Source organism: Ctenopharyngodon idella, chromosome 10, assembly GCF_019924925.1.
Source record: "Ctenopharyngodon idella isolate HZGC_01 chromosome 10, HZGC01, whole genome shotgun sequence".
Taxonomy (NCBI): domain Eukaryota; kingdom Metazoa; phylum Chordata; class Actinopteri; order Cypriniformes; family Xenocyprididae; genus Ctenopharyngodon; species Ctenopharyngodon idella.
Genome location: NC_067229.1, coordinates 37,560,314 through 37,583,963, shown reverse-complemented (window position 1 = coordinate 37,583,963; position 23,650 = coordinate 37,560,314). Strand labels below are relative to the sequence as shown.

The following is a 23,650-nucleotide window of genomic DNA, read 5'->3' as shown; positions in this document are numbered from 1 at the left end:
TATTTTTAAATATATCTGTAATTGTGATTGTCTGAAAGAAGATAGACGTATACACCTAGGATGGCTTGAGTGTGAGTAAATCATGGGCCACTTTTCATTTTTGGGTGAACTAACCCTTCAAAAACACTGTTAAATGTAATCTTTAACAAATCCCTAAATGTATTTGTTAAGAAATGCTCTATGTATAATATCCATTTTTAAAGTGGTTGATTTAAGTTTTTAGTGTAGATTTTATTATCAGCCATGATATGAAAACAATTATTGTTTTGAAGATATTGGCCAGATTTTTAATATCAGTGCATCCATTATTAATATCAATTTTCCTGTAGTTTATATGAAGATCAGAACAGCAACCGAAAACACAAATACTCCACAATAATAACATTTAGAAAAGATTACAGTGTAATTGCACATGTTAATATGCAGATTAGTAGTAGGAGCACAGTGTAACCACTGTCGAGTTAAATGAGGTTTTAAAACCAGGAGCACAAAGAGGGCTCTAGATGAGAATAACAGTTATTAGTCTAGATCCATGTCCTCATATCTTGATGTGATTGAGACAAATCTGCATCATTCTGTACTCACGGCAGACCTCTGATATAATGAGCACATGATCAGTGCTCACGTAAATAGACTGTGACAAGCCCATCTCCACGGATACAGCAGCCGCAGCGGCCTGTGACTAAACAGACTGGGATGACTGTTTTGGGCCCCAAACTGGGTTTGTGTACCATTAGTAGGTGCATAAACGCCTCATAAAGCTATACAATTTATGAAGTCTGAGACATCAGGCAAATGTGTGTGTGTGATTCAGGGATGTGAGCTGTTTGTGTGTGTTCCTGTGGGTTCCTCAGACTCTCACCCCAGTTAATCCTCTGTAAATTCCATTTTGCTGCCACTAAGTGATCCTAATTGCCTTCGGCGCAGTGCATTTGTCACTGAACAGGGCCACGGGAGGTTAATACAAAACAAAAGGCAGCACCTCCATGTTTTGCAGACAAATACATCATATGTTTAGTCCTCTTCAAGGGACAGGGCTGAATCCTCTACCTGTTGACTGTCTGTAATGTTTGAACAGGAATTGTCTTCTAAGTCTCTCTGTTGTCAAACACAATCTCACACACACAGGTTGATCCAAAGCGACTGTGCCTGGCATTAGTGCACTGCAAATGAAAAGTCACTGCTAAATTAAGAGTAACAAAATGTCGACATTGCTTTGTGTTGACGGACGTCTCATTTTTTTTGGCTGCATAGTTACACCAGCGACTTTATTTTCACAGTTTGCCTAAAATAATAAAGTAATACCATGTGTGTGTCTTAGGGTTGGGAATTGAAAATCGATTCCAATTCTGGAATCGGATACTCAAGGTCAGAAATAGGATGCTTGTCATAAAATTAAATTTACATTCCGTTTCTCGATTGTTGTGTGTGATTTTTTTAAAATGTGGTTTTAAACCATTCAAGCGCAAGAATACACGGAAGAGAACTCAATTCGGCATGCACTGTTTTCTGGGCTGGGTACATCCAGAGCACGCGCACAGAAAGCTGCCTCTCATATAGTGCACAAACACTGAATTGATTCCTCTTTTGCATCTTCTTGCACTTGAGCGGACAAATACACACAAAATTATGTCAAAATAGCCCCGTAAACACAGTCGGTTATGTCTTAAGTGAACGTAAACAGTTGAGAAAGAAAACGCATGTGTAACAGTATATTGGATCCATGCATTAGGTCTTAAAGTGACAGCAGCCTAATAAACCTGCTGCCGTCTGTGTCATTAATGTTAATCAAACAACAAAAGACAAAGAAAATCGTTCAATGATCTTTTGTAACACTGAATAACTTTTGTATCTTTAATAAGGATTAATCTATATTTTATTAAAAAAAAAAAAAATACGCAGTGTCATTTTACATTTGATTTCAATTTCTGAACTTTTAGTTGTATTTTTATTTGCTAATTTGCTTATTTGTTCTTATTGTATTACTGACTGTATACTTGTCTTTAATAACGTTTGAAATTTATATTAGTTATTTGTTCTTTAGGCTGCTAATTTTTGTTCATGGTATTCAGCTGCAAAAGAATGTTTTTTGCAAAATGACAGAATAAGTATGTTTGATATCTAAAATTTTGACTTTTTTTTTTTTTTTTACCATATTGAAATCGAAACTGGGAATTGTTAACAATCGGAATCGATAAGCAGAATCGGAATTGGAATGGAAATTGCTAAAATTCAAATGATAACCAACCCTAGTGGGAATTGATTTCTAATAATTTAAATTCAGTATATATTAAAATATTTTTTGTCTGTTACATAAAAAACAGTGTGATATTTCTAGTGCCCAATGCGGGGCAGTCCTTTGTGTTTATGGGCAGCCTGTGATCTGTGTCTGTTTTCTTTCACTGTACATCAACACTAACCTTAAAATGTTTGTGGTCTGTAAAATATATAGAGATATATGCTTTGTTTGTTGAAAGTAAAAACATTTATAGTATTACAAAAGATTTCCATTTCAAATAAATGCTGTTTTTTTTGTTTTGTTTCTTTCTGGGGTAATGATTGCTAAAAATTCAGGAATAAATTACATTAAAAAATTACATATGTTAATTACATATTAGAAATATGTTACAATTAAAAACTGTTATTTTGAATTGTAATATTTCACATTACTGTTTTTACCGTATTTCTACAGCCTTGGTGAGCATAAGAGAAAAAAATCTTTCCAACCCCGAACTTTTAAATGTTAGTGTACTCCAGCCACTTTTTAACAAAAATATATTTTATTTATAAACATCAAATGTGAATTAATTTCTATGACTTTTATTCATTCAATACAGTATTTAAATTAAATTTTTGGTTTCTAAATTTCTACATTATGTAACCATATGTAGCATTATGAAAAAATGTAATACATGTAATTGAAAAACAGTATAATTATAATCATTTTTTATTTAAAATACTTATTTTTAATATACCACATATCTGTGGATTTCATTGAATACAAAGTATGTATAATTATTCACCTGTTTTACTGTGCTGATGTCTACAGCACTAGGTACTGAGGTGACATGCAGCAAGTTTCCAGTGTAGACACCTCAAGCTGTCACGTTGTCACTTCCTGTTTAGACAATGTAATTGATGGGTATTTTTTATTTTATTGAATCTACCTGTGGCTTTTCCATCAAGCTGTCAACAGAGGGAGGTGTTGAGTTGTAAATGTCAGTGGTCATTTCAAACAGGATGTTGATTTAAGATTGTTTCGTTTTATGGCTTTGTTCTGCTTTACTGATTTCTTTTTTCTTCTTCTTCTTCTTTTTTCATGCTTTCATTTTAGATTTCCTCCAGCTCTTCCCAGACAGGATGCACAGATGTTGCTAAGCACACTGGGAAATCAGCCCTTTTCCAGCTGGCTGAGGTGAGACCACCTGAAGACTTGTCAGTTCTTAACAACACACCCTTAAAAACCTCCTTAGCAGTGAGACGTCTTGGATATGGATGGTTGGCTGTGTGGGTCTAAATGAATTGCTTAATGATCTGAATGCATTTTGTTGACACTCTTTTACTTTTTCTCCTCAGATTTCTTCCAGTCCAGCGCAGCCTGCTGGAGGAAGTAAGAACGCTGAGGACACAAGCTCTCTCACACATGTAGAGGTGAGGGACAGTCAAACATTGTTTTGGACACTTTAAGTGTAATAGGTGCTATATTAATGTGGAGGTTTGGATATCTTTTTCATTTAAAATGATATCTGAGCACTCATTCGGTTTGCTTTAATGTCCTTCTTAGGCCTCTGGACCATCCCAGCCAAGCTCACCAGACCTGCCCAAAAGTTGTGTTAAATCACCCCTGTTTCAGCTGGCTGAGGTACAGTTGTAATAAACTCTCCTAAAAACTCCATTTTCCACCCTTGCAATCCCCCCGCTGTACATCCACTGTGAATGTCCAATGGCCTACCTTACAATTTAGAGCTGGAGCCAAGCCTGCTCCATCAATCTTATTCTATTATTTCACTTTTTTAACTTTAGTTAGTGTGTAATGTTGCTGTTTGAGCATAAACAACATCTGCAAAGTTACAACGCTCAAAGTTCAATGCAAAGTGAGATTTTCTTTTAAAGAAATCGCTTTTTCAGGACTACAACAAACTGCTGGTAGGGACTATAACGAGCTTCTTCCTGGGTTGGTGACATCACAAACCCTAAAATTTACATAAACCCTGCCCCCAAGAACACACAACAAAGGGGGCGATTCTCATGTTGGGCTGCTTTAGAGAAGAGGAAGAGTTGTTGTAGTAGAGTGTTGTTTTACACCGGACTGCTTCACAATTCAACACTGGATTTGCACAAAAGATTAACATGACGGCACATGCTAGTCGATGAGTTAAATCAACTTAAAGGGTTAGTTCACCCAAAAATGAAAATTCTGTCATTTATTACTCACGCTCATGCCGTTCCAGACCCGTAAGACCTTCGTTAATCTTCGGAACGCAAATTGAGATATTTTTGTTAAAATCCGATGGCTCCGTGAGGCCTACATAGGGAGCAATGACATTTCCTCTCTCACGATCCATAAAGGTACTAAAAACATATTTAAATCAGTTCATGTGAGTACAGTGGTTCATTAATATTATAAAGCGACAAGAGTATTTTTGGTGCGCCAAAAAAACCCAAAATAACGAATTATTTAGTGATGGCCGTTTTCAAAACACTGCTTCAGGAAGTTTCGGAGCATAATGAATCAGTGTGTCGAATCCGCAGTTCGGAGCGCCAAAGTCACGTGATTTCAGCAGTTTGGCGGTTTGACACACGATCCGAATCATGATTCGACACGCTGATTCATTACGCTCCGAATCTTCCTGAAGCAGTGTTTTGAAATCGGCCATCACTAAATAAGTCATTATTTTGTTTTGTTTTTTTGGCGCACCAAAAATATTTTCATCGCTTTATAATATTAATATTGAACCACTGTACTCACATGAACTGATTTAAGTATGTTTTTAGTACCTTTATGGATCTTGAGAGAGGAAATGTCATTGCTCCCTATGTAGGCCTCACGGAGCCATCGAATTTAAACAAAAATATCTTAATTTGTGTTCCGAAGATCAACGAAGGTCTTACGGGTGTGGAACGACATGAGGGTCAGTAATAAATGACAGGATTTTCATTTTTGGGTGAACTAACCCTTTAACAGCAACTACATAAATGTATCCACTAAGCATTCAGAAATGTCCAGATGCATTCTAAAAGTTGTAACTACTTCTTTCCATCAGTGTCTGACTCCAGTTTGAACAATGTAATAATCTGACAATCGTCATTTTGGTTACATGAGATTCTCCAGCTTTGTTGTTGTTGAGCAACCAAAGCGCAAGCTGTTAAAGCTCCGCTGTCTTTTGGAAACCGGGCCAGGTTTTGTAAAAGGGGCATTATAGGTCCCCTTTAAATGCATTTTGGGGTGTTCATATTGACTGCAATTTATTTGGCAACAGTAGTAAAAATAGGGCTGTCAAAATTAACATGTTAAAGCATGTGAATTATTTTTTTAAGTTTAAAAATGACGCATTAAAAATATTTAAAGCAATTAATGCAGCATCCGTTTTTTTTCCCTCATTCTTTTAGATAGCTTATATGATCTTGCTCATATTCTTGCAAATGCTTTTTAAAGCATTCAAGCACGACAAGACACAAACGAGAATTCAGTGCGGTACAGTCACGCTGTCTGTGAATCCCGTCTGCGTGACACACACACGACTCATGCGCACAGAATGTCGCTTTCTTTCATGCTTTCACAGACATAAACGTACAAAATTATGCCAAAATGCCCATTGTGTCAGGTATCCTCGTAAGCACAGTCTTAAATGAGTTAAAGTCTTAAATGAACATTAAGAGATGTGAGAAAATAGGACGTGTGTCAGATCTGCGTCATGTGCGGCAGGTCTTAAAGTGACAGCAGCCTAATAAACCTGCTACAGTCCGTCATTAATGTTAATCAAAGAACAAAAGAAAAAGAGAAAATCACTCACTGCTCTTGATTGAATTACTTTTGTAGCTTTAATAAAAATTAATCTATATTTAATTTATATATATATATAGCCTAGTAAAACAGTGAAGACTGTGAAGTGTTTGATAACTTGATTCAATTTCTGGATATTCATATAGTATTGAGTATTTATAATATATTGATTTTATTACAATATAAAAACATTAAAAACTTTAATGTTAGGTGTGATTAATCTGGATTAATTACAGAAAAATGTGCAATTAATTAGTTATTTTTTTTAATTGATTGACAGCACTTGTAAAAAATAATGTCATTCATTAGCTGAATTTATACAGAACATTTAATTGGGGTATGTGAAAAATTATCTAAACAAGAATAAACTTTTTCTTCAAACTCTGTGTAAATACTTATAAATCATATGTAAAATATTTGTAAATAATTTAGTTTTGTTATCAAATACTTTATTATACTAATACCAGAAATCTAAGATAAAACCTTCTGCCTTTTTACCCCACAACTTTCAGTTATTAAACAAATATTCTGCAGTCAATGACCACAGCAAGAACCCTCAGTAACTCATACAGTACCAAATAAAATGTCTCACTTCTGCTTTTGCTGGTGTATTACCTGTTAAAACACCAACTTCCTCCATCCAGGCGGCCATTTTGATACGCTTGCGTTTCCAGTTGTTGTTTTTGTTTTCAGCACTTCTTATCATCATCATTAACTAGAAGGACACTCAGCTGATTTTGTTTGGTTTGAAGAATTTGAGAAGTTTGCACTTAAACGGTGGCACAAAACGTGACAGCTTGTGACACATGAGGATGGTTGTATTAGGTGGTGTTGTTACTGTTAAATAAAACAAAAACTAGTAATTAAAGTAAAGCTAAAATAAAATAAAATATAATACATTTTGGATTAAAAAAAATACTAAAATACAATACAATATAATAATAATATAATAAAATACTTTGACTTGGCAATTAACTGATATAAGTTGAATTGCTAAAAATAAAGATAAAATAAAAAATAAAGGCTATATAGAAATGTTAAAAATATTAAAGTATTATTAAAATATCACAAATAAAAAAATAAAGCAACAAAATTAATAAAACTTTAAAATTAAACTCCAAACAAAAAATAAAAATATGAAAATAAAATGAAAATAAAAGCTAATTCAAAAAATTTATAAAGCTATAATAGTATATACATAGTAAAAATAACACAGCTATTAGGCAGTGAATATTAATTTTAATTAATTTTTTGAAATTTAAAAAAAATCCCATACATAGAATAAGTTTCTCAAGTCATATAGGACCCAGAGTATCAGAGATCGGGATCTTTTGACCACCTAGCAACACCCTGGCAACCACCCTTAACACTGTGCCACAATGGCAGCGAGTTTTGCATATGCGAGTACCACTCGCATTTTCTTTAGAACATGTAAAAAATGTTTTAAAATGTCTTTTACTTAAATTCAATTTAAAATGTATTTTACTTAAATGCCATTACCGCATTGTGATTTTACCCAGAATCCTCCTTAATAAATGAGCAGTCTATATTTTTCCCTAAACAAGCTTCATATTTCTATGTGTATTCCACTCTGTGGGTGAATAATGTGCTTGTTATTGGTCTTAATATGCGTGTTTGCTCTGTCTTTGTAGCAGATCTCCTCCAGTAGGTCTCAGTCAGCGTCTGAGGGGAGGCAGTGCGGCCAGTCAGCTCTATTCCAGCTCGCTGAGGTACATCACCAACCCACAATCACATGGCACAATCACTGCCCCAGGTTACACAAAGATACAAGACGGGGATGAATCTTATGCTACATACAGTATTTGATGTTATAGTGCAGAATTAAAGCTCAGTGAGGCAGTGGCTGGTGTTGACCGGTTGGCATGGACAATGGCAGGCAATGTTATGTAATAAATCCTAGGACAGTTTTGATGCGTATGCTGCCACCTGGTGGCTGTTTATATTTTTAAGTCAACATAAAGGTAAAAATGACCTATTTACTTTCTTAATACAAGTTACTACTGTGAATGATTCATCAGTACACATTTCCTAAAAACACTTGAAACAACTTGGCTTTTGAAAAAAAAAAAAAAATTATTTATTAACATTTATACTTCTACTGTATATAATATAAATAAATATAATGTAATGTTTATTTTTAAATAGAAATATGTCCTTTCATATTATTTAATTATTTATATTGTAATATAAAATATATTATATAATTTTTTTTATTTACTTACATTTTAAATGTATTTTTTATTTTAAAGCAAGATTTTTTAACAATCTACCAATTGAACACTTGTATTTAAGAAGTTTTTGGTGAAAATCTTACACAACAAATTTTGCACAAGATATTAATTAAAACGTATTTGATGAAAAAGAGTTTAATATCTTTTAGAACCATGATTAACATTATTTTATATTTATTATTATTATTATTATTATTATTATTATTATAAGGCAAATACAAACTATAATATTTCAGCAAGTAACAAAAAAAATTAAATGTATTTGCTGAAAATAAGTTTTATATCTTATGCAATTAATTTATCTTTTATTTTTAAGTATGTTTAGATATTTTTACTTAAAACAATACAAAGATACTGAATAGAAATTGAATTTGTAGAAACCACATCATTCATAATTTACTAATGGATAAAATTAAAGGCCCTACATTTTTTCCCAATTTAATATCCTGTTTCACTTAACAGCATGTCACATTATTGAAATAAAATGGGTTGAGAATGGCCTTCAGGCAGCTGATATGTTGCATGATATCTAATAGCCAGTAAGACATGAATATCTGTGCCAGAGGTAATTTTTATTGCGAAGCTCCATAACCTGATGTCCTTGTGTGTTTATATAGATGTGTTTGGCCTCTGAGGCTGAGAAAATGGAAGCTCGATCCTCCCAGCCCTCTGGCGGTTCCTCCTCTCTCTGTGCTCAGCACAGCTCAATTAGCACAGCCATCCCAGACCATGAAGAGCAGGGGGACGCTCCCGAACTTCCTCTTACCACATCGTCATCCTCTACCTCTGGCTCCACCTCATCCTCCCCTACCGACACCAGCCCATCTGACATCAGCCCTTGTAAGATGCTGAAGAAGAAGAAAAAGAAGAAAGAAAATAAAGAATCTGATGAAAATCCTGCATCGCCCAAAAAGGCGAAGAAGCGCCAGTCATCCGAGTCAGACCTGGACAGCGTGATGTTCACCATTGAAGCAGTCGCAAAAGGTGCTTGGGGCTCAGAAGAGACGCCCAGGAAGAAAGCTTGTCCCTCAGAGAGTGAAAGCAGCCCCACTGCGGACCAATCTCCAGCTGTGAAGAAGAAGAAGTCTAAACCGAAAAAACAGCTCAAGTTAAAAGACGACGCCACGGAAGAAGAGGAAGAAGGGGACGAAGAAGCTAATAATAAGCCACAGGATGTAGAGATGAAATCTGAGGAAGCTCCTTTGACCCCTAAAGCTGAGTGTGAGAGTGAACCAGACCTGAAAGTGGAGCCCCCTAGTGGCGTGGAGGACATGGAACCACACTGCTCTCCTCTGCAGCCAACAGAACTGGAGGAGAAAGACACAGACACCAAACCACCTCAAACCAGACAGGAAGATAAAGACCTGGAGGTTAAGCCAGAGAACTGTGGGTCCAGGAAGTCTGAGCGAAGCTGTAAAGGAGCACTTTATAAGACTCTAGTGTCCGAAGGGATGCTCACATCACTGAGAGCAAATGTAGACAGAGGTAACGCACACACACCTCCCACAGGTTCCTTTCCTGTTAGTTGATTTTTGTGTGAGACTGGATTTGAAACTCATTTCCCAGTAGTTCCAGCTGATAATGTGGAACAAATAGTATCTTGGAAAAAACATACTTCCTCATTTATTGCCCATGTGTTATTCTGCAGAAATGACAACACTACAAAAAGTCTTTAAATTGTGCTTTCTAGCGTTTTCTAAGGAAGTGCTTTCCAATGTTACACCCACTGTAAGTTTGAAGTACAATTTCAATGACATTTCTTTAACTCAAACTGAATATCATTTAGAATTTTCACTTTATTTAATTTAATTTTCATTATTTATTTATAAAGCACATTTAAAAACAACCCAAGGTTGACCAAAGTGCTGTACAGGTCAAGATGCTCAAATAAAAATAAAAATTACAATCTATAAAGCAACAAACATAAAACTAAAATAATACTTGATTCAGTTGACCATTATCTCATTATCTCATGATTCATATTTAAACTAAAAACATTTGATACAGTGAATGAAAAATGTGCTGTTTGGGCTGCTGATCTGTTTTCTAGGGAAAAGAGGTTCCATTCGAGGCAGTGTGTCCGATCATGAGGGCGGCTGGAATGATGAAAGCTGGGGATTTGCTCAAGCTGCTACCAGCAACCCAAAAAAGCTCAAGAAGTCCAAGTCTAAGGAGGAAACCACCCCGGGGTGAGCTGTAATTTCTCCATCACATCACTGAATCTGCAGGGAAACAGTGATTATTCTCCTGCAGAGGAGTTTTTTGAATGGGGCTGCAACTAACAGCTATTTTTATAATGGAATTTTTTTCCAGATTAATCACAAATGGGTTGACATGCTTTTTTTGCCGTTAAATAATGGCGCAAATACCAGTAAATTGACTACCGCAAACCTTAGGGGGCTTTCACACTGGGCTCGTTTTAAAACGGTCCGAACCCTGGTGCGTTTGTGTTCGTCTTACGTCATCACAGACGTGCAAGGCGCATGACAGAAAACAAAACGTGGGTCAATAAATTGTTTTTAAAAGCAGCCTGCCACTCTGATAGCACTTGCAAAGCGCGAATACACTGCAGGCTCACTCCTGCTCGAATCCAAGGTAAATCATCAACACTATCATCTCTTACATGTGTTTTATTTAAGTTAGGGGTGAGACGGTTCAGATTTCTCACGGTTCGGTTTGTATCACGGTTTTAGTGTCACGGTTTCGTTTGGTATGTGCTATGTTCAGTAAAAAATAGGACAATTGTCAAATAAAGATAAAGTAAATAAAAACAAATAATCTAACTACAAGAAACAGCACAAATAAATACATGAGAGCTAAGATACAAATAAAATAAACAATGCTTTACAGGTTTTTCAGGTATCTAACAGCTTTCAGGTACAGAAATTGAATAAAATAATCAAATATAAAATAACACTGCATATAAACTTCTTTAAATAGTTAAATAAAGTTGAGACATTATTGAAGTTACAAAAGCTATTCAGTCAAGAGTGCTTTCTCTTTAAGACATAATTCAAAGATCCAGTACACTGATACTGATACACATGCCTTGTCTGTCTCGTTTTTCTCATAACCTACATAACCTACTATGTTTCTCCTAAGACATAACCTACTTCCCAACTCATGGGCATGTTGACATAATTTTTGTGTGAATTTATCCATTTAGGTGCAAGACTTGAAAGTATTTGCGCGCTGTGACGCGGCTCTCCATGTACGCGCTTCGGATGAGTCACACACAAATCTCCTCACAGCACGCGCGAGTTCTCTTTCGCGTCGTACAGATGAATGTTTAAATTGGCAAGGTTTAAATGAGTTTAGTTTAAACACAGATAGCAACGTGAGATGTTAATGTCTCACTTGGGCTCGCGCGCTATCAACACCCGGATGATGGCGGCGTAAATGACTGGTCATTGAGGTTTCGGCACGTCATTAAACATTTGTTTACAATGAGTGACTGTTTTGTTCTTTTGATCATCGCTGTGGTAACGTATTGGGAAACTAGAATGCATATCCATCGACTGAAACATACATTAGCCGAATCTGTCTGTCTGTTTTGCACATTGTTTTCAACAAACCATATTATAGATGCGTCGTCAGATTTGGGATGAACCGCGGTGCAAGCGCATGCCGAACCGTGGGTGGAGAACCGAACAGTTCGTTTTTTTTTTTTTGTTTGTTTGTTTTTTTTAACAGCGAACCGTCCCACCCTTAATTTAAGGAAATACATTACAATCGGCGAAAACGCATGCGCAGGTTACTTTACTTCCTGAACAAGTGTGCACCCAAGTCCCTGTTGCTTTCATATTCACGCGAACCGCGGCACAGTTCGAGTGCAACCGAACTCCGAACTCCTCCTTCAGGTAGTCTCAGGTTCGGTACTTTTCATGCGAACCGCACCCCGTTTCGAACTAAACTGCCAGTGTGAAAGCCCCCTTAGTGAATCCCGTTGCTTGATTGATTTAAATACTCTCCTCCCATAAATTGTGCGTCTGAAAGGGAAACACTTACAAATTCAAATGCAATAAGGTCAGCCACAAAAGTAACTGTGTCCATGCCATTCTCACTGCATGTCTTTAGTAAATCCTGGCAGTAGTTTTTTTAATGCCAAAAAAGTGTTTTTGCTGGCACAAGCTATTAGTAAATCTGACACAAAATAATAACAAATAAAAAATTTTTATAGTAATTTCATTGATTAGTTGCAGCCTTATTCACCATTGCTTTAGCAGTGGTTCTCAAACCTTTTTGGTCACGCCCCCCTTAAACCTTTAAAAAATCTCCCCCCTCCCCCCACATACCAAATAATTTCTAAATTATAAAAGTTCAGTGGCAGCTAGGGCCAACGGCTATTCATGCACTTGAACACTGTTGCGACGGCTGTGTTCCTTTTTTGCTGATCTCTCCCCTTAAGGTGCGTGCCCCACACTTTGAGAACCACTGGCTTATAGATTGATTATGTCATTGATATTGGTTTAATTAGTATATTTGATGATGTGGCTAACTTTTGGTTTTGCTATTGTTTTTTTGTTTTGTTTTTTTGTTTAATTGGTCGTCATTAATTAGGTTATTTTCTGTGCATTACTATAGCTGGGTAATTGATTAGATAGTCAAAGGAATTTTGTACATTTCACGTGTGTGCCATACTCATATTTGCCATCCCATAATCATAGTATTCATGGTGTGTCATCATAGTTTATCAGAGTAAACGTTTTTAAGAACATTCCATTGTGTTTGATTTTGCAACATTAAAGTCGGTTAGTCTAGAAGATTTTGAATCCAGGTGAGCAGACATTGCGCACAGATTGCTAATGTTTTACTGTCTATAAAACTCGCAGACTAGGAAAGCTTGAGGAGGAGTTCGAGAAAAAGTTCAACAGCTTACCGCAGTACAGCCCCCTGACATTTGACAAAAAGAGTGTGGCGGTCATCAAGAAGAAAAAAAACAGTTCATCCTGCCCTCCTGAACCACCCAAAACCTGCAAGGGTAAGTGCATTGCATGTATGGAAACTGACATCACATCCTCCTGGCCCCCACACTCATTTCCTCATTTGCTTACTTTATTAGGAAGTAGCCATCTCATGTTCAGAATGACATGACTTCCACCTAACATAGCATGCTGTGTTGTATTTTTTTTTTTTCTTTTTTTTCCTGTTTTGTTGCTTTTGAAATTAGGTTCATCTTCATCTCAGAAAAAGACCTTATTCCACAAGATAGTGAACAAGTACAAACACAGGAAGGAGAAATCCAGTGCCGCAGACAAAGGTGACACCCCCACAGCCATTAGAAACTGTTCTGATATCAGCTTCATTCTCTGTTCAGACAGCAAGAGTGTGTGCACGAGTGTTGGAAACTGTGCCTGCGTGGTGTTGGTTGTTGTTTATCCGTGGTTTTGCCCAGTGTGTCTCAGTATTTCCTGCCGCATAGCAGGGAACGCTGTTATATCTAGGTCACTGTATACTCTGGTTATCTTAAAGGGGCACATGTGAACCAGTTATGTAAATACTTTGATGCAGCCTGTTGTGGTGTAGTACAATTGGCACAAGCTAAATGCAATATAGTATCCTAAAGCACCAATTATTGTCTGGATGTCTACATTAGGAATTCCAGGTCTCAGTCTTGACATATTTCATGTGTTCTTCTAGACATCGCCACACCTGACCCCATGGGTACAGAATCAAGTCCAGTGGTGAAGTCGGGTAGTCCGTGTGTGTCTCCCTCTCCTGAACCCCAGAAGGTTCTGGACACGCCTGTGGGCAGTCAGAAAAGGAAGGCCAGGAAGAGTAAAATCACACACTTGGTGCGCACAGCCGATGGCCGTGTGTCACCTGCAGAGGGTGAGCTAAACACACAGTTTCCTGTTACTGTCTTATTTATGATTTCTAAACAGATAACTCCTTTAAGAAACACTCTGCACCCATTTTGGTTTTGGTTGGGTTTCTTTATGTATACTACTGTTCAAAAGTTTGTCAGAAAGGTGTGTTTTTTTTTTTTGCTCATTGAGGCTGCATTTATTTGATCAAAAATACAGTAATATTGTTATATTGTAAAATATTATTATAAAATAACATGTATTTAATATATTTTAAAATGTAAATTATTCCTGTGATGGCAAATCTGATTTTTCAGCATCCATTACTCCAGTCATCAGTGTCACATGATCCTTAATCATTTTAATATACTGATTTGGTGCTCAAGAAGCATTTCTTCTTATTATGATTATTATTATTGTAATATTGTGCTGCATTTTTCAGGATTCTTTGAATAGAAAGATCAAAAGAACAGCATTTATTTGAACTAGAAATCTTTTGGAACAAATGTCTTAGTCACTTTTATTGTTGATGTTGGTGTGTGTGTATGTGTATATATTAGGGCTGTCAAGCGATGAAAAATTTTAATCTAATTAATTACATGATGTGGCGATTTATTAATCGAATTAACCGCAATTTAATCGCACATCAATTTTGGCTGAAAAATTACCCCCAAAAGATAATTTGAAGTCATTATTGTGTAAAGCATCAAATAGACCAGTGGTCGGCAACCGGCGGCCCGCGGGCCAAAACTGGCCCGCCAGCAATAATATCTGGCCCGCGCCCACAGCCAGATTATTTTGATAGCGGCTGGTTCTGAAATAGATCTTCGTCTCGTGGTGCCGTCTAATATTATCACCTTGTCTACACCAGACGCGACTTTTTTTTGCGCCACATCTAGTCTAGACAATATCACTGATTATAATGGGTTCTATTATCTTTTGATGCATCATGCTGCTCGCGTCCGGTGTAGATACGGTGTTATATTATTTGCAAACAGCGAAAACTTGCAGTTGCAGATAAGACACACCGGCTTTGCATTCACAAAACTAGGTGGGATGAACGCATACCTAGTTGTCTTTCCATTCTTCTTTGTATGCCCTATTTTCGCTGTCAACTTTCCTTTTTAGACTCTTTGATAGTGCCATTTTCTCTCACCAGCTTCTCTGCACACCTCCAGCACGCAAAAAAAAAAAAAAAAAATGCAGTTTAGTATGTGAGGATGACAAGGAATAATTCTGAGTGTAAAAGTAGGTCAAATAATAATTACAATAAGTTAGTCTCCATTGTGTAACAAGCAAATTAAAATGATACACATTTATTATTCACAATATGGAAAGATGAAACAAAACATAGTTCGTCAAGAGCATGACTCAAACATGCCATTAATGGGTTTATTCAAGTCCTCTTTTATTTTTTGAGTTATTTTTATCCATTCTGCATCTCCCACATATGTGTCTTTTAGCAAGGCGGTCTGTGTTGCAAGTGAATGAAGATACTTGCCAGGTTACGTGTCACTACTCTGCTTTATTAATTTATCCAGTGTAAAACCCGGACACCGCCACACAAATGTGGCTTTTTGTTAACGACTGTCCTACTACAGGATTTAACACAGAGTAACAGCTCACTACCAGTTACAAAAGACACTGTAACAGTATGTCACAGGCAATTCTATTTGCATTTTTCATCAATTAATTTCTTAAATTATCCTTTGACTATGTTCTGGCCTGCCATCTATCTTTTGGTCCGATGCCAAACTTACTTGCCTACCCCTGAAATAGACATTACAAAAAGTAGCTTCAGAAAGTAATACTTTATTTTATTCAACAGAATTTATTACACATGAACTTTTGGACCATGAGTTTGAGTAAATGATGACTGAATTTTCATTTTTGGGTGAACTATACTTTTATTTTATTTTTTTAATTAATATGGAAATATGAAATTATTTTTTAAATAAAAGTAGACTCTAAATAAAAAACTAAAACTGCCAGTAGGTGGCAGTAAATGTCTTACTGATTAAGTCGTTCTTTCATTCATTCAAACGGCTGATTCATTCAGGAATGAAGTATATGGTTCTCTTCAGACGTATTGGACTTGAAGCGGTGCTACACAGACCGGTCGGTGTATGACATTGAAGCATCAAGAGAGCGATTAGAGAGCAGACGGCTCTGTTTGCTTTTGAATCACTCTGGCTGTACTTTGGTGCCATACACTGATCGGACTGTGTAGTGAGTCCAACAAGTCTTTTACGAATGGTCAGCTGAATCATTGGCTTTTCTCGGTTCGTTCAAAACACGGATTCAGAAATGAAACACTGCTGTGCATTGTGCGGAGATGAACAGTTCTGCTTTGTCGTTATATTTTCATTTCTTCAAATTTATGACACTGATGAAGCATTTTGCAATAACAAAAAGTTGGCCACTAAAACCACTGTAGACTTGCACTATTTGAAGATATACAATATTTGTCACCAATGTAAACTGCAACCGAAAGTGTCCACCAATAGAAGGTTAAAGAAGATCAAATGATCCACAGTAAGCTAGCCACATCATCTTAACATTGTGCAACTTCCTCATGTAGAATAAAATAGCTTTTTTTAGGCTATTTACTGTATATGACTGGATTCTTCATATCATGTGAGTGTGCAATACTTGAAACATACTTGGATTGTTAGTTTATGCTGTCCTGCCAATAAAAGATGATTGGGGGGGAGGGGTAACATATTTGTCTAAAAGTATAAAATTATATTTCTCTGTTGCAGCAGAAGACAAATCTAAGGATCAGACCAAGAATCAGGATGAAAAGCCATTCATTCAAGAGACATTATGCAATAGGGGGGTCTCCTACAATGACCCCAGATCAGCGGAAGAGGACGTGCCGGATACATCCGGAAGCCTCCCGGCCTTCTTCAGCTTAGCTGCTCTCGCTGAGGTTGCAGCCATGGAGAATGTGCACAGGTAAATGGGAAACCTTGCAAACTCATGGGCGTAATGGTGTGTGTTTGTTGATAATAAAGCCTGCGTGTTTGTTCCAGAGCCCAGCGTGCTGTGAGCATCCCCACTGAAGGTCAAGTGAAGGACATGGCTCCTGTGCTGATTTCCTGCGCGGACCAGTGAGGCCTCAGCCTAGCCCGGGCCGGGTTTAGTCCGGACTGGGCTTATGTACGGACATGCTGGGGCCTTATTCTTGACTCTCAGCCCCTGATGCCGAGGGTTTAGAGCAAACGAGAGCGAGAGAGACTGGAAAGGGATGAGGGAAGCTCTGAGATGGATGAAGATATTTTATCCCAGAAGCCTTCACCTTACACCCAACACCACCCTCCCTCCCTCTCACCCCCCTCAGGGCCCTGGGGGAGCCAATTCTGGTCCCTAAGCCTGTTTCCTCTGGTGGCTCCGGACCAGTTATCAGACTTTACAATCTGCAAGAAATGGCTACTATTTAAGGTCAAGTTTTGCCTACAAAAAGTGCATTTGAAGCAAGTGCTCCCTCTTTGTCTTTCTCTATCTTTTAGGTTTTTGTTCCTGGTTAGCTTCATTGCACAAACGTCTTTTTCACACAGCAGCGTACACCTTCTCTTGGTCAGAGGAACGTTTTGTGGCTTCCTGCCCTCTTTCCTGCTCTAAATCTTATGAAGAGAGAGAGAATGAGTGTTTTCAGACTGCTCCACCTCAGCCTCATACCTCACAACCCTGTTCAGATTTTTTTCTCTGCACAGAAGCACCACCTTCACCTTCATAATGCACAGTCAATGCCTAGATGCCTCTTTCTTTCAAGCAATGACCCTCAATGTGTCTGGTGCCTCCGTAGATGACAGTTAACCAGAGATAAAACCACCTGTTTATCTTCTTACAAACAGCAGCGCTACGTGTCGGAGGGAAAGCCGGATGTTTGTGCACGATGCGCTGCGGTCGCAGGCATACCAATGAGCAGGGCTTAAAATTAGCATTTGCGTAGCACCAAATATATATTATATATATATATATATATATATATATACACACGAATGAAAATACGCTACCGTTCAAAAGTGTGCGTTCGGTTATGAAAGGAGTATCTAATGCTATGCAAGTCTGCATTTATTTGATCAAAAATAAAGTAAAAGTAAAAACAGTAATATTGTGAAATATTATTACAATAACTATTTTCTATTTTAATGTATTTTAAAATGTAATTTATTCCTGTGATACAAAGCTGAATTTTCAGCAGCCAGTCTTTAGTGTCACATGATCCTTCAGAAATCATTTTAATATGCTGATTTGGTGCACAAGAAACATTTCTTATTACTATCAATGTTAAAACAGTTGTGCTGCTTAATATTTTTGTGGAAACCGTTTTTTTTTTTTTTTTACTCAATTTTTTTTTTTAACAGCATTTATTTGAGATGGAAATCTTTTTGATCAATTTAATGCAACTTTGCTGAATAGAAAAAAATCCTCCTGGCCCCAAACTTTTGAAAGGTTGTGTATTTTCTTAAAAATAACAGTACATATATATTTATATATGTACCATCCCCCCACACACATTTTTTTATAATGTAAAATAAAGTTTGTTATAAGTAATCAATATTTTTGGCCAGCAATTTTCATTAACTGTTGGCAGTTGTTGCAAAAGTTAATTTTAGACCCTGCCTACAAGTGTTTCTGACTGAATCACCCGATGGAAAGACAGTCGAACCTTTTTATATTGTGACGCCCCGTCACTTTTAGCTCTGCGCTCTTCTCTGACATGCACAGCTATCGATGAGTTCATTATCAGAGCAGTATGACGATACTTGAACGAAAAAATGCATTTTATGTCAATACTTGACCTTACTGCAGTGTGTAGCATCTTGCTGGCTAATCCAAAAGAGTGCTACTCCTCTCTAATATAGTTTAATAATAGACACTGCACTAATTTCTAGCTACCGTAGACAATGCTTGTAGTTGTCGTTGGCTTTCGTTATAACAGCGGATTTTGTTTGTGTTTTTGCTTTGTTTTCGTTTTAGTCTCAGATTAGCTTTTGTATCATCACTGAGATACTCAGCCCTCGTTTTCTTCTTGCACCTGAGGCTGTAGACGCCATTCCAACTCGAAGTTTTGCTGATTCTGTCCATTCCTCCAAGCACATGGTGGGAGAGAGTTGGAGAGGAAAAGAAAACAGGGATTGATTTAGAAGAGAAAGGTGTTTTTCTTTCTCTCTCTCTCACACACACACATACACCTTGAATTGTGAGAGTCAGCATAGCATGTTCTTCTGAAACGTGCACATCCTGTGTTTCAGGCACTTGTGAGTCAGACCCCTCCAGGGTCATCTTCTGGTCTTCAAGCCAGATTATGTGCTTTGTATCAGCGACACATTGGAAAAAATCATGTTCTTGTTAGTTTTTTTGTCTTGTAAAAATGTCTGAAAAATTCTTAAAACAAGATCAATTTATCTGAGAAGCAAAATTGTGTAAGATAAGACTTGATTGTATTCTTTAAAAAAAAAAAATTTGTTAGATGTATACTGGAAAAGTAAGAAAAATAAGATTAATTCAAGATTAGTGGTGTTGATTTAGATTTGAGTAAATCAAACATTTTGAATGAGTTCACTAAATACATTCATTCTTTCTGTAGGTCATTATGCCAGTAAATGTGACATGCGGGTTTCATTTTTAGTTATGAGCAAGTTATGAACTGAAACGTTTAAAAACCACAGAGTTTAAATGTTCAAAACCCGCCTTATTATCATTCATTACAATTTGAGTGCATGAAACTCTGTGTGCATGATTCCTCTACTTCACAGGTTCATTCAAAAACAGATTCATTCAATTATCTTAAACGGTTTTGCTTCTCAAGTAAATTAATCTTGTTTTCAGGATGTTTAGATATTTTACTGGAAAACCAGATGATTTTTGCAGTGCACATCAGTTCCCTGTGTTCTTGGGCTGGTTCGAACCTCAGACTCTTCTTCCTGAAACCCTCCTGAAGTCGCAGGGAGCCTTAGATTAGATAAATGAAGGAATGCTATAAGCCAGATCACAGGTTTAAAAACCGCACACTCTTTCACTGTTACAGTCAAGCTTTTTCCTTTTTAATAAGACGATTGATGTTCTTTTGTTTGTTTTGCTTTTTAAAGTCACCAATTTTTCTTCTATAAATGATATTGTCTGTGAATTTATGAACTTATAACTAATAAGGTTTTTTTGTACTCCTTCGAAATACTGTATTTAATTTGTTCTCCCTAGAACACCTTCTGTAGGGCGCTGTTTTTTCTCGCTTTGTTCGTAACATTTCGTTTAGAAACCTCAGCCTTTCCTGAGGTGTGCTCTACTGGATCGAGACTGTTGTCAAAAGCTCATATACAAATATCTGTGTATATATACCTATGCTTACCTGTTAAGCCAACAAGCACTGATAAAGAATGCAGCGCCTCTAGACATTTAGTTCCTGCTTACTGACGTGCACGTGCGAGGCAACTGCATTGCCGCATATGGCCTACGTCTGGCGTGCGTGGTGGGGCGCGAGATCTGTGTCTGAATGTCCCCCTTTCCTGTTATTTATACAATAGAGGCATTTACTCCAAGCCAAGGGTTTAAACCTCAGTGTATTTTAAGTAATAGAAAGCTTGTAGGCTGTAATTGTGCCTGAGGCAGCCGTGAGACATTGATGATGTTTACCTGAACAATCAGGACCTAATCACTTTTATAAGTGTGATTTTATTAAGCTAATTTTATAAATCACCTGTACGGCCCCACTTATAAAACTTTAAAAGTGTATAGTAGGGTAAAAATATTATAAATCAAGAATTATAAGATGTTAAACCTCCTGCTCAGCTGTTTTGAATCAGTTGATTGTCATTATGGACAATTTGAATTGTATCAATCAGTAATCTGATCGTGAATTATCCCCTCTTCGGACCTTAGCCAACCGGACCAAGCTTGTTTCTGCCACTGAATAAAAAATAAAAAAGGTAATTGCGACTTTTTATCTCACAATTCTGACTTTTGTCTTGCAATTCCGAGTTAATATCTTGCAATTCTGACTTCTTTTCACAGAATTTTGAGTTATAAACTCACAATTCCGAGTCCAATATAAAGTCCAATTCTGAGGAAAAAAGACTTTTTCTCATAATTGCGAGTTTGTCTCACAATTCCGACTTTCTATCTCGCAATTGCGAGAAAAAGTCACAATTGCATGATATAAAGTCACAATTGCATGTTACGTCAGAATTGTGAGATATAAACTAACAATTCTTCGAAAAAATGCCAGAATTGCAAGTTTATATCTCGCAATTCTGACTTTATAACACGCATTTCTGAGAAAAAGAGTCAGAATTGTGAGATAAAAAGTCGAATTTAGCTTCTTTATTTTTTATTCAGTGGCAGAAACAAGCTTCCATACCTTAGTCACAATGAATGCTTTGTTTAATTTTATGCGAATGCATCCACCCTGACTAAAGGTCCGGTTACATTTACCGTTGCTCTGCAAAATTTTTGTGTGCGAAATTCAGTCATTACAATTGGAATCCGTGCTTTCAGGAGTTTCGTGTGAGGGCGAAAAAGTTCTGCATGCAAATTTCGCTCATGTTCAAGCTGGTCAAGTGAATTCACCGTGCTGACCAACAGAAAGCTGCTTGGTTTGAAAGTGGCTTCTGTGTGAGCTGTGCGTCATGCATCTCTTTTCTATTGACAATAGACAATGGACCTATTTCACACACAAAATTTAGCTGAAATGTCACTAATGTGACCGCACCGTAAGGCCGATTGGAAAATGATCTGTTTCCTCAAAGGTCGATATATCATAATTTACGCAATTCACCCGAGTTCCATGTTTGTTGTTCACAGGAAGTTACTGTAATACGTCTTCCCTCGCGCGAAATGCGCCTAGGACGCAATTTAAGTTCTTCCCGGCGATCAGGAGACGTGTTGTACGCGCGTCGTTCTCTCAGACATTTGCCAAAGAAAAGCGAAAATAGTCTGTAAGGGAAATTTCATGATGCAGAGAGCCAGGCTTTATTCCGCTGGGCTTAGCCAGTGGATCCGTCTTCAGGTTTCAAATGTATTTTATCAGCACAACTAATTCTTCTAATCTTTTCTGATAATTTTTCCTCTGAATTAACCTGCAGTGAGAGTGGTGTGCAAAATGTTGGCACCTTTTTAATGCCTATTTTAGAAAGACAATATTTGCACCTTAAACCCATACCAAAACAGCATCATGTTTTTAAAGGGATTGTTCACCCAAAAATTACAATTCTGTCATCATGTTTCAGTATTTTGTGAGGAACACAAAAGATGATGTTTAGCAGAATGTTCAGGCTGCACTCTTTATTAATTGAAGCGAATGTAAAAATGTCATAAAAACACCATAAAAGTGGTTCATATGACTATTTCAAGTCTTCTGAAGCCATATTATAGTTTTGTGTGGAGAAAATTCATTATAAGTCATTACTGGTGCTTTTATGGTGCTTTTTTGTCATTTTGGGTCACCATTTATTCATTGTACAGAAAAATGCAGTGTGAACGTCTCTTTTTGTATATTTGGAATGATATGAGGGTGAGAAAATGGTGCCAGAATTACATTTTTGTGTGAACTACCTCCATAAAGATTGATCTCCCCATCTCGCCAGTGTCCCCTCATGATTGTCATTCTTAATCATAACTTCTCTTGCATATCCAGAGGGAGAATATGTGTATTTTAATATTTGTCATTGCTAGCGAGAATTATTATGCGTTGAATGATAACACGGCTTATTTGAACGTCCCCGCATGATGCATCTTTAGAATCTGATCCCATCCCATGATGCCCCCATCATGAATTTCACCCCACTTTTTTCTATTTAGAAGATGCCTCTTAGCAAAATGCCTCTATGAAACAGAAATTCCTATATTAGCTATAAAGATTATAATATTACCCTTTTGTGCTAGATTGTCTCTTGAATGTAATGGATTTTGTACCTGTATTTTTCTAATTCCAATCCAGTCTTTCTGTATGCGGTGGCTTTATATGGAGGAATTCTAGGCTGCTTCCTAACAGTACCTGAATAATTTGTAAAAACTTCCAGTCATCCTCAAGACACACACCCTGACCTCCGTAGTGTGCAGTGCGACTGCCACCGTCATATCTGACATCAAATAACCTTCACTCTTACGCATTTAGCCCTGAAACGTGCAATATCAGCGATCACGGATATCAGTTGCCAAACCTTCCACGTTTCACCTTCTCAACTCGTTTTCGAGTCTTAATAACCTTGAATATGCACCCCGTCAATGATGAGGATTTTCTCTGCTCTGTACAAGAATGTACGTTCATGGCTTTAGATGCAGTTGTGGCGCCGTCTTTTTAAACGCTTACCCGAGATCCTGTTCTTTATTCCTCTAAGGAGTTTATACTTGTGTGCTTGATCTGATTATTGTCACTAGTACTGTATGATGCAATGTATGGATCTGATTGTTACAGCCCAGTTGTTGATGCAGCCTTGCCTTACTGACCCCCTGCGTAGAGAGAGGGACCCCTTTGCCATTGCCCTTCTCACTGAGTCTTATGTCATAACACTGTCTGCTGACGCAAATGTTATTCTTTAAACACCTATTAAAGTAACATACATATGAAACTTGTCTGTTTGCTG

The 23,650-nt window shown here is 37.1% G+C and overlaps 1 protein-coding gene and 1 long non-coding RNA gene across 8 annotated transcripts in view; one reads left to right on the top strand and one right to left on the bottom strand.

Annotated features, from left to right (window-relative positions):
* LOC127520734 (HMG box transcription factor BBX) overlaps nucleotides 1-23,635 on the top strand; it is a 44,161-nt gene extending 20,526 nt beyond the window's left edge. For 3 of the 7 annotated variants that reach the window (XM_051909239.1, XM_051909240.1, XM_051909238.1), the window contains 11 exons: nucleotides 3,335-3,415; nucleotides 3,577-3,651; nucleotides 3,785-3,862; nucleotides 7,657-7,734; nucleotides 8,874-9,741; nucleotides 10,307-10,445; nucleotides 13,089-13,237; nucleotides 13,427-13,516; nucleotides 13,897-14,088; nucleotides 16,826-17,021; nucleotides 17,099-23,635. In XM_051909239.1, the coding sequence (XP_051765199.1) occupies nucleotides 3,335-3,415; nucleotides 3,577-3,651; nucleotides 3,785-3,862; nucleotides 7,657-7,734; nucleotides 8,874-9,741; nucleotides 10,307-10,445; nucleotides 13,089-13,237; nucleotides 13,427-13,516; nucleotides 13,897-14,088; nucleotides 16,826-17,021; nucleotides 17,099-17,180 (2,028 nt within the window). In that variant the 3' untranslated portion in view covers nucleotides 17,181-23,635. The remainder of the gene's footprint in view (nucleotides 1-3,334; nucleotides 3,416-3,576; nucleotides 3,652-3,784; nucleotides 3,863-7,656; nucleotides 7,735-8,873; nucleotides 9,742-10,306; nucleotides 10,446-13,088; nucleotides 13,238-13,426; nucleotides 13,517-13,896; nucleotides 14,089-16,825; nucleotides 17,022-17,098) is intronic. The other 4 variants (XM_051909242.1, XM_051909244.1, XM_051909241.1 and 1 more) reach the window with 4 other exon arrangements.
* On the bottom strand, nucleotides 10,035-13,278 carry LOC127520760 (uncharacterized). Its single transcript, XR_007932196.1, has 2 exons — nucleotides 13,136-13,278; nucleotides 10,035-10,478 (listed from the first exon to the last, which is right to left on the bottom strand). It is a non-coding gene; the product is annotated as an uncharacterized LOC127520760 (long non-coding RNA).
* Nucleotides 23,636-23,650: the final 15 nt, after the last annotated feature.